The following is an 11,712-nucleotide window of genomic DNA, read 5'->3' as shown; positions in this document are numbered from 1 at the left end:
TCCTCGCTCTGTCTGTCTTTCTCCCTCGTCCTCTGGATAGTTGATGCTCTGCAGGGTGACTCTTGTGTTCCTGTATCAGCACTGATAAGGGGTTACACAATACTGGGAAAAGGTCTGCTGTGTGTGGAAAGAAGCCAAACCATAAAACAATGAGAAATCCATATTGTGCATGAAAAAAACTCTGATATCCTGAAATCTGATATTAAAAGATTGCACTAGTCTGAGTAAGACTAATAAAGGGCTAACTTGGCAGTATGACGCATACTGCAGAGCAGAGCCCTGTAGTAGTTAATCCTTTAGATGCAGTTTTTACTACAATGCTCACTTTGATTTATATTAGAGCCCGACCGATTTATCGGTTGGCAGATTTTATCATGGATATATCGGCATCTATCAGTATACTAATACTCACCAATATGACAACATATAATGCAGAAAATTATGCTTTTGAAGTAGTTGGGGCGGCAGTAGCTCAGTCCATAGGTAGGGTCGCCGGTTCCAGTCCCTGTGTGGACCATGAATGTAGCGCGTACTGTTGGCTGGAGAGGTGCCAGTTCATCTCCTGGGTACTGCCGAGGTGCTGTTGAGCAAGGCACCGAACCCACAACTGCTCAGGGTGTCGTGGCAGCCCCCTCGCTCTGACATCTCTCCATTAATTGCATGTCTATAGGTCCTGTTTGTGCATGTCTGTGTGTATTTAGGGCTTGTGTGCGTGTAACCTGAATAATAATAATAACTTGCGGCATAAATAAAGGAATTCCTCTTCTAGTTCTTTATTTATGTTCAGCAATTGACTATTACTGAACATGTTTATTTAGCTATTTATTTCATTTATTTGATTATGTACTCAGTGTTAATTTATAGAATAGGTCGACAATTTAATATATTTATCTGCATTATTGTGTAATAGGCTATGTTAAATATTATTTAATAAAGGTCTTTGTTTAAGAAAGTTAAAAAAAATGGGCGACATGTCTCATCTTCCTCCCACTGCACAAAAGTGAAGCCAAAATATTCCGGATAAGGGCGCTGCCATGATGTAATTTTGGAGCCAGAGTCTGTGCAGTAGCGATCGAGAAGGCCATGACTGCAGCCCGCCTCTGATGTAGTGATCTGGTCCCACACAGGCGTATGTGAGTCAATCACAGCTGTTAAGCAGGATGTTTCACCCCATATTTATATCATCAAATAACTAATTAAAACTAACCGTAGCAGAGAAAAAAACAATTGAAGAAACATCAGCGTGATAAAACTACCTTAAAGTGTAATTCTGGCGCAAAATCATCCCATGCATGGTCTTTTTCTTACATACATCAAATAAACCATCGAGACATCGTTTTTTTGTGTATCAACTATTAATTGAGAATCCGTGACAGTCGCTAACAGCCGGACGTGGCTAACAGTGATTAGCTCGGGGCAGTACGGTGAAGGCATTAAAACGTCTTTTTTAACCACTAATACTAATCTCATGCTGCTGCAGAGGTTTGCTGTTATTTTGATTATTATTAGAGGTTAAAAAAGACGTTTTAATGCCTTCACCGTACTGCCCAAGCTAATCAGTGTTAGCCACGTCCGACTGTTAGCGACTCTACTGGATTTCTCAGCTAGTTCATACATGAAAAAAACTGTCTCAATGTCTTATTTTATGTATGTAAGTCCCGAAAAAAAAACCTGGGAATTACAATTTAAAGGGCAGAAATCTTCTTTGGGAATAATGTATCTGACGTGTACTTTGATTTAAGGCCAGTGGCAAAGTTTATGATCTATACTGCAGCCAGCCACCAGGGGCGGTAGAGATGCTTTGGCCTCACTTTCAGGGATTTGTCAAGCCGGCCGTCTTTATATACAGTTCAAGGTCATATTGTGGAAGGGTTTATTTTCTTTCCTGCTCAAAAATGTACTATATCAGCTGCCATATGTGTGAATTTCTCCCCTCTAATATCAGTATCAGTCTCAAAAATGTATATTCCTCCTCTCCCCAACATTGTTGCAATGCATTGATTATAGTTCAAACCTCTTTTAACATGCATAAACATCATAGTGGCTGACAATGTGGACATCTGAATCACAGCAACATAAAAATGGAAAACATCACTTTCCCTCACCCAGTCGAGCTAATGTACTCTTCCATTTGAAAGGGTCTGTGGACCAGGCCTATAATGACTTTAGCTACTGTAGCTCTTTCCTCATAAAGGGTGAACAGACAAAAACACAACTAATACTTACTGTAGCAACATCTCAGAGGGATCAGATTTGCTCACAAATGGAAGCTTGAGCGTAGGTGGATGTTGTCCATCTCAGTCGTGAGGATAATGGAACCTATGGGGCCACAATAATTGATTCACAATGTACTGGTGAAAGGAAGTTAAGGCTCATCAGAATAGTCTGTGGGGCTCCTCGTGAGCACTCAGTCTCAGTGATCACAGGTGAGCCCCTTTCCCATTTGGATGACAAAGAATGAACCTAAATGGGAACTGACGAACCAAGCTCATGTTTCATTTGCTCTTTGAGAATTTGTTTGGCTTAAAAAGATTCCTTTCCATTTCTTTTTTTTTCTCTACTTTACTATTATCGTTATTTTTCACGATAGAAATTGTAGGAATGCAATAAGTATGAATGACATATGTAAGGAAATGTCCCATCCATTTTCAAAATCCATACGTTATCCCTATGGTCTAAGAGAGTCCAAAAATATTAGTAAATTTACTCTCTCCCAAATCCAAAAACTAGAGTGAGTCATCAAGTGTGGAACTGCTCCATAGACAATGAACTGGGGAGGTAGTTCTGACAATATAGGGGCTTTTTCTGTTTCACCACTGACAACACTACAATAGAACAAAGTTCATTTGAGAATAAAAAAAACAGCAGCCCTACACTTGCCCATCACAGGTTTGAGACTTACTTCTATGGTTTCTGGCATGCTCACTAATATTGATCGACTTATATACTTTATTGCACTCTTGCAATAAGGTATATAATCCAATCAAATCTTTATGTATTTATAAAGCACATTCAAAAACACCAAACTTGACCAAAGTGCTGTACAGTTAGACATAATAACAACACAAGACCAAAACACTAAGACCAACTTGAAACCAACAGGACAATAAAGTAATAAAAGCATTAAGACCAATAGTAAGAGCCGAGCCAAAAGCCAAGGAATAAAAGTGCATTTAGAGGTTTGATTTAAAAAACAGGCAGTGTGGGGGACAGCCGAACATGTGGCAGCAGATCATTCCAGAGCTTTGGAGCTGCAACTGAAAAGGCTTGGTCCCGGTCTAATATGTCCATGCTCGGTGCCCCCTGAGCTTCAATCTAGACCTTAGCACATTTAGAAGAAGCTAATTAGTTGATCTGAGTGTCCTGGATAAAATAAGTGGTTTTAAAAGGTCTCAATCAGGTGCGTCAAACTGATCCAGTAAAGGGCCTCTGTAGCTGCAGGTTTTCATTTACACCAAGCAAGAACACGCCTGACTCGACTTACTCAGTCACCTGAACTGCCTTCACACAGTTGATTTGTTGGATCAGGTGTGTTCTTGTTTGGTTGGAATGAAAACCTGCAGCAACAGCGGCCCTTTACTGGATCACTTTGAGACACCTGGTCTAAGAGATACTTTGGAGTTTGCTCATTTAATGATTTATATGTTAATAATAAAATCTTAAAAACAATCCTAAAACGCACAGGGAGCCAGTGAAGTGAAGCCAGGACAGGAGAGATGAGTTCACGTTTACGAGTACCAGTTAAAAGATGAGCTGCCGCATTCTGAACTAGCTGCAGGCGAGACATAGAGGCTTGGCTAACACCAACGTAGAGCACGTTGCAGTAGTCAAGACGTGTGGTGATAAAAGCATGCATTGCTGTTTTAAAGTTGTTAAAAGACTAAAAAACAAAGACTCTGGATAACAGACACAGACGGAAAAACTAGATTTGACCACTGAGTTCATCTGTGTCCATTTTGAAATCCTTACAGACGGTTCGATAAAAGATAAAAAAAGAGAGTGAAAAGGTCCATGATGGGGTTGTTTCTGCCTCCGTTTGCCCCAAAAAGGAAGGACTTCTGTTTTGTTCTCATTGAGCTTAAGAAAATGTAAAGCCACCCAGTCTTTAATGTCTCATGTTTAATTTGAGAAAGGCAGTGTGCTCAAAGAGTTCTTTCTTTTCTAAGTCCGCATCATTAGTGACAAGCAACAGTAACCGCAGAAACAGAAACCCAACTGACAGCAGCAGATGGCCAGCCACACACATAGGAGCCATCTTGGCGGTACTCTTTAACTCTTTAAAAGAAACCCTATAATATCAAATTTCAGAGATTCCTGTTGAAAAAGCTGCTATTTATACAGCATCACTAGAGACAATGACACCTCATCATAATACTGCTCATCTGATGGACCATTTCTGCCATTTTCTCATCAATAAAATCAATGGTACTGTCTTTCCAGTGCATAAGACTGACAGCAGTCCCTCTTAAAAATTCAGTTTCCACCAAGCGGTCTAGTTCGGTTCAGCAGGTTTGACATTAGAACGCTTATTTTTGCTTATACATTGATACATTTGTGGATGGTCCCAAAAGAACCGTTCCATTTTTGACTACTCCTCTGTTAAGGTACCTAGCGCACTGATCAGATACTAATACTGCAGTCCATTGATTGGTGCACACTGAGGAAATACAGCAAGAGCTGGAGGGAGACGTGAGGAATGAAAAGGTTCTTTAAGCTCATTTCTCGTGCTGTCCACGATTCTTAACCACTCGCCTGCATTTAAGAGTACCATCTGAGTTGTAAACACAAAGCAGATCTAGTGTTTAGGTAGAGGTTACATGCATTCTAGAAGGCACTAACTATACTGAAAGTGTTTGATGGAAATGCGTCTTAAGGTACTATTAACATCCTAAGATGGGTGGAAAACAGTTTGTTTATAAAATAGATTTAACAAGAGCTTCTGAGAATTAACTCTGGACAGAAATCATTTCATGAATTACACAAGTCAGTAAACACCAAACTATACAGAAAACCAATCACTGTTTTACTTCTAAGTCAGTCGACTGAAGCATGGCAAAAAAAAGGACACAACCAGTCATATAGAAGATTAAAAAGTCTTATTTTAAATGCAAGAAGCAAAAATAACAGTTCCATCTGGTAGTGGAATATTACAGGTAGATGCAGTGAGAAACAGGCAAAGACGAGCTGACCGATGTTTTGGAAGAGCTGATGTTAACCACCGATACTGGCCTATCATTGGTATATATGTTGACAGAGATCCAGATAGAAGTTTGTGTATTTCTTTTTGTTGTCTATAATTTTCAGTGAAGATACTGTTTTAAAATGACTGTTTTGACAACTAAGTATTTTGTTTAACTGCACAATATCCTCTTTCGACACATCTGTCACTTTGGATCCTGCCAAAAACATTCATGCCATAAAACAAATAGCAGCCAATTTATCATTATTGGATTTTTTCATAGGATGCTCTCAAACATGGCTTAGAAAGTCTTTGATAGTCTGACTCTTAAAAAACAGGTTTTCAGTTGTGAAGTACTGACTTCATGTGTGGAAGTCAGTCACATAATGTACTGGCAGAAAAACACCTGGTGCTAGTTATCTATCCAAAAGCAAATCTTCCTTTATTATGTCACTTTGCAGACAGTCTTAGCGCCACATTTGGCAAAATACAAAATCTACACAGTGATGAGAGTCCTTCTGTAAACACACACTTTGTCCTCATCACTGTGGAGCCAGTGGGATGCCTCGAGCGTCGGTGACTTGGCCTTCTTGCAGGTTCTTAACCAACTGTGCCAGCCAGCGCTTCGTGGTTGTGTCGTCTTTCAGCACCTGGGCGAAGGTGCTGTCTTTCAGCTGGTCGGGCAGACACTGACGCAGGGCTTCTCTGGCTCTGGGGAAGGAATAACAACACTTCACTAGAAGAGACAGCTTCTCTGGCAGCGAGAGGTATACCCCTTCAAAGAAAGTTTGTTATTTCAAAAAAGGGAATTTGTAAATTCACTTGAATGTTGTAAGGCAAAATGGGGAAATCACGCTGCAAAAAAAATTTTTTTTTTTATGTATTACCATTTCAGGCTGTAAAGGGACTATTTCAAAAGGGTATCAGGGTATCACAGTCCTGTGTAGGGATAGGGTGTGTGTGTGTGTTCCTAACTTAGGCTACCTTTGGGGACACAATTCTGAATAACGGCCAGTTATTTGGGAATTATATCTATGTCACCAATTGGGAAAAACTGATTTTGGGTAAGTGGGTAGATTAGGGTTAGGGAAAGGTAAGGCAAGTAGTGGTTAGGGTAGGTAGGTATTATAGAAATTAATTAAGCAAGGTCTCCAAAAGTGACCTAAGTAAACGTGTGTGTGTGTGTTTTATGTTTGTTATTTTAAAGGCTCTTCTAGGGACAGGCATTAGCAGTAGCTCATTAATGCTGTGATGCACAGTATTGGATAATTGTTGTGAAATCCTCTGTGTGTACTGTATCTGTATCAAATAAACATTCAAATGAAAAAGTGAATGTATCATGTGATTGATCAGCAAACCAGGACAGATCCTGCCCTGCAGTTCTATTTAGCCATTTATTTAAATGTATTTATTGTGTTGTAGAATTAGTTGACAAAGTGCATGTGAAAGCCACGTCCACCAGGGGAAAACCTATTTACTATAGAAATTAATATTAACTGTGGTAAAATTCCAGATGATTAGTATTACTGTTTCAAATTGGAAACTGTGTTTTATTATCGCGATTTGAAAAACTAATGGTAAGTAAAGGTTTTACAGCACTAAGTATGTCAGCAACAAATATTTAGAATTGATTAACATAACAGCAATATATTAATTTACTGATCATTATCTAAAAAAACATTAGTGTGCAAACAAGTTCTGAATAGAAGCTGACAGGCCATTTAACTGACAGTTACCACAAACTGTGTTTGTGTGGTGGCTCCTCCTAGTGGCAAGTATTGTATCCGTCATAATCTCTACCCTGCGACTGGTTTCCAAAATCATGAGGGACTGGGAACTATCTGACACAAATCACCACTCAGTCGGGAGTCTACCTGAGATTGTCCGAGAGGCGGAGGTAGCAGCGAACAACATGCTTCAACAGGCGAGCTGATGGTTCTTTCGAGAGCTGCAGCACCATTTTGCCCTGCAAAGAAAGCCACGGAAATGATGTTGTGAAAAACGATGCTGAAACGTCACAGTGTGCAGTGAGTAAATTCAAATTCGGAAGTTTCTCAAAAAAACTTACAAGGATCATGGCCACGTGGGAGAAACGTTCATAGGTCTGACATATATAGGCCAGCCCTGTGTCATCCAACAGGATCTTCTGCAGTATGAAAGTAGCAACCTGCCAAACAAAATGAAGAGAAGAATGGTGACATGTGGACACCATTATGCACCAAAACTGTCAGTTCATATATTATCTATTTTTCCAAAGCTTAAAGAGTAAAAAAGAGTCGCAATACAAAAGTGGTAAGTTCTCATGATTCTTAATAAAAGGCAGCAGGTTGGGAGAAATCACTAGATTTGTTTTTGTAAAAAAAAAATAATATAAATTTTTTTTTAAAAAAAGACCGGAAACAGATTTGACAGTGTCGCTGAAGGGAAAAACATTGTGGTTGGAACCAGGTTTCATCCATTACCAAATATTGTTCCTCATACAGAATGGTATAATGGTCATTCCTCACTTTGCATAGTTTACAAATCTGCATTTTAGCCTGTAAGATAATCTCAGGCAAATTTTCCTGCTTACTTAAGTTAGGACTTTTTACTTTTGCAAAGCAGTCCTAATCTTAGGTCGCACAAATAACTTGTTTTAAACTGCCTTCTATCAGTACATCTGCTGACAAAAAAGCCTGTTAACCTGCAGGGTGAGCTCAAACATGAAACCACTTGAGGTGTGTAAAACATAAATAAAATCAGAATACGATGATTTGCAAATCCTTTTCAACCTATATTCAATTGAATACTCTGCAAAGACAAGATATTTAATGTTCAACTGTAAATATCCACTCTTTTTGAATTTGATGCTTGCAACATGTTCCAAAAAAGCTGAGACAAGGGCAACAAAGGTTCAGAAAGTTGAGGAATTATCAAAAAAACCTGTTTGGAACATTCCACAGGTGAACAGGTTACCTGGAAACAGGTTAGTGTCATGATTGGGTAAAAAGGAGCATCCCCAAAAGGATCTGCCTGCAGTCCAGACCTGTCTCCCATTGAAAATGTGTGGCGCTTTATGAATAATATGATAATAAAATTGATCTATTATAATTATTATTATTATTATTATTATTATTATCAGCTACTGTATTCAAGTCTGTATGTTTATGTACTGCATGTAGTGTATATTCCTGGGTTTTTCTTTGTGGCTATAGCTCTAATCATGTTTGTTCAATGTGTGTTTGTCTTTTTCTTACATTAACTGTGTCTGTGTGTCCATGACACTCATTGAGCTCCCACTTTTCCATAGGAATATTTACTTTCTACGGGCAATGCACTAATTTGTAATGAAAACGAACTGATAAGTAATAACTAACTAATAACTGAGTATCAATAAGGACAGTAGTAGCCTCTCAATGAAACCCTAACGATACCCATCCCTAATTGGGATTGAAAATGTGGTGGTGCGTTGTGTCAAGTGTAATGAGAGTAATAGCTCAGGAAAAATGTCCAGCCTATGGAGGCCCCCTGAACAATATACCTGAAAAGTCCTGTTGTACACCATCACTCAACTTAAGGTCAGTTAGAGGACTGCATTAAAAGCACATAAGTACCGTCTTGGAGAGCTCACTCCCTGATTCCATTATGCGGAGACACAGCGGGATGATTTCAGTCGTGAGGAGGAAATTAATCACTTCTTGTTCATCCGTTTTAACCAAAGCACCTGCAGTAAACACAGAAAGACAGCTTAATGAGATTGATAAAATACACAACTCTGTGGAATAAACCACCAATCAAGAGACAAAACACCGAAGCAGGAGCTAAGTTTACCTATGACTCCGAGGCTGGTCAGTCGCAGGTACTCAAACGGACGTGTTTTGCTCACAGTGTGCAGAAAAGGGTAAAGGAAAAGAGGGATGTGAGCAGCAAGAAAGGCCGACCTGGTAAGGAACAAAGATGTAAAGTTGTTTACACAATGTTACCAGACTTATAGGTGCAGTTAATATCAGGCGTATGCTACAAGGTCACCTTTATACCCTAATGGATGTTACTGACAGTGGAGCCAACATTAAATAATATCGCATGCAATTAACTTCACGAAGAACAGGGATTCAAGCCCCAGTTTTTGGATTCAAGACATCTTCCTGCTTCAATAAAGAAAGACACCGTCTTCAAATGGAAATGAGTCAGGTGTCATGTCTGATAAAGATGTCAGTTCTGGGGTATTACCTTGAACAGTCACCCAATAATTATACTGTCACATGAAACATCCAAATTCTTCAAACAAGTTGCAATTGGAATTGTTTGCCAGTGACCTTTTGACTACTTTAAATAACTGAACTATTTGAGAATTAAACATATTTAGAGCAAATTGAGTCTGGTGTAGTGGGGAAAATACCCCAGCCTTATAGATTAATTAGCATTACATTGTTGAAGCTTCTGAAGACAGCCTGTAAATCACCAGCATAGGAAAAAACAAATCAGTTACAAAAACCACTGGAATTTGTAATTTAATGAATTACCGTGTCTCCGGGTGCGAGGCAACACACTGCAGAAGTGCCAGGGCATTGCACACTCTGTTTGACTGATGAGCTGTGAGTGTAGGTGGGTTTATAGATGGATAGATGTTCACTATTTCCTAAAGAGAGAGAAAGAAATAAGATGAAGGAAGAAATCTTCTACACTTAGTATCACAACAACACATCAGCAGATTGAATGAACAGACACTTTTAGTAACCAAATACACTCAACAAAAATATAAACGCAACACTTTTGTTTTTGCTCCCATTTTTCATGAGATGGACTTAAAGATCTAAAATTAATTCCAGATAAACAATATTACCATTTCTCTCAAACATTGTTCACAAATCTGTCCAAATACATGTATGTGATAGTGAGCAGATTTGTGAACAATGTTTGAGAGAAATGGTAATATTGTGTATCTGGAATTAATTTTAGATCTTTAAGTCCATCTCATGAAAAATGGGAGCAAAAACAAAAGTGTTGCGTTTATATTTTTGTTGAGTGTAGATATGTACTAGGCCATGGGTCACCTGCAACAGGGCAGCAATAGTGCCACAGGAGTGCCAGAGCATTGGTGCCAGGTCTGGCACAGACTCGCGTTTCTTGCTTAGCTCCAGCAAGGCATTTTCTCTGGTCTCTGGACTGGACAACTCATTGATCCATTGGTAGATCTTCTCCCGGTCTACCTGGGCCAGGGCTGTGACATTAGTTACAGCCTGTAAAAGGAGGGAAAATAATCAACATCGCCATCCAGTAGAACCTTGGATAGACGTACAGTTAGCATTTTCCCTAAGTTTGTGGAAGACTAAGGCGCACGTATTTGGTTGGTTTTGGGGTCCTCCCGAAAGCAACATTCACATCAATTTGGACGATTAATATTACAATATCTGTGTACAAACATTTGGAAAGGCTAGAGCAGATAATACATTAACAGAACACATTAATAGAACACCAAAAACGCTGAAGACAAAACTTGCTCAAGAAGTCCACTGGTAAATTGCTTAATTTTGATGCTCTCCACATTAGTTTGGCTTTGGCAGTGCCCAAAACAATTTGGGTGCTGAGTTTACAGGCCTTACAACAGTATGGAATACCCTGGTTACTGTATATAAATATGTTGTTTGAAAAAGGCCATTATCTGCTCATCTCACACATCACACAAGATACTCAAACATATCATGTATGATTTTGTAAGCAGCAAGCAGCTCTATCCTGGAGTCACTGACCTACCAACTGTATTGGTAGGTATACTGAGATCTCCCCAATTATCATTGTGCGTTCTCAAAGACAAAATATGATTTTTTTTGTACAACCATTGCAAATTGTGCATCCATGCACTGTTCAAAGCCACCTTTAGCTATGTGTTAAGCTCTGCTGGAGAGCCTTTAGTTTCAAATAGTACCTAATGTTAAGTTGAAATTTAGGGATATGTGATTAATAAATGGATAACATAAAACATATACATTTGATGAATAGATTAAATATTTCACTCACTTTAAACATAATAAAGCGTCAATAAAGAGACAGTGTTGATGAAGATGTTTTTACCAATCAAAGCAAATCAAACAACAGGACAGATGTAAGGGCACGATAGTTAACACTGTTGATACCGTACAGTAACGTTACACTGGTATTAATACTCACTGCTCCCGTCGCCAGCATTCTCTGACGCTCTCTGTGGCCGCGAGGTGTTCTTTATACGACTGTAGTAGCTGAAGTGTGGTGAAATGGTAAACTAATGTGGCTACAATTAATCAGACTTGCCGTAAGTGGGGGCAGCTAGCCCGAGCTAAGCGGCTAGCGATAAATGTCTTGACGAAGGAATCCAGTAGTCACGCGCGAACATTTCAAGCAGCGCTACTTCATCGCGAGCGCAAAACGTTGGTGTTTTTCATTCAACTGCTTCAATAACAGCCGCGAGAACTCAAACCCGAAAGATATTGATCATAAACCAGAATCCAGTCAATAGAGAGTTTTTTGTTGGCAATGGAGGAAACAACCACCTTAATACAAATAATTAAGATATCGCG

General features: G+C 39.2%; 1 protein-coding gene across 1 annotated transcript; it reads right to left on the bottom strand.

Annotated features, from left to right (window-relative positions):
• Positions 1-5,079: 5,079 nt before the first annotated feature.
• Positions 5,080-11,655, bottom strand: cnot9 (CCR4-NOT transcription complex subunit 9). The gene is made up of 8 exons (XM_083921364.1): positions 11,327-11,655; positions 10,213-10,398; positions 9,682-9,797; positions 8,990-9,099; positions 8,773-8,882; positions 7,248-7,346; positions 7,054-7,145; positions 5,080-5,890 (listed from the first exon to the last, which is right to left on the bottom strand). Exons 1-8 carry the CDS (start codon positions 11,342-11,344, stop codon positions 5,722-5,724), a joined length of 900 nt encoding a protein of 299 aa, XP_083777490.1. The 5' UTR covers positions 11,345-11,655; the 3' UTR covers positions 5,080-5,721.
• Positions 11,656-11,712: the final 57 nt, after the last annotated feature.

Source organism: Echiichthys vipera (assembly GCF_963691815.1).
Source record: "Echiichthys vipera genome assembly, chromosome: 10".
Lineage (NCBI taxonomy): Eukaryota > Metazoa > Chordata > Actinopteri > Perciformes > Trachinidae > Echiichthys > Echiichthys vipera.
The sequence above is the reverse complement of the archived record's forward strand: the minus strand, read 5'-3'. Positions and strand labels throughout refer to the sequence as shown.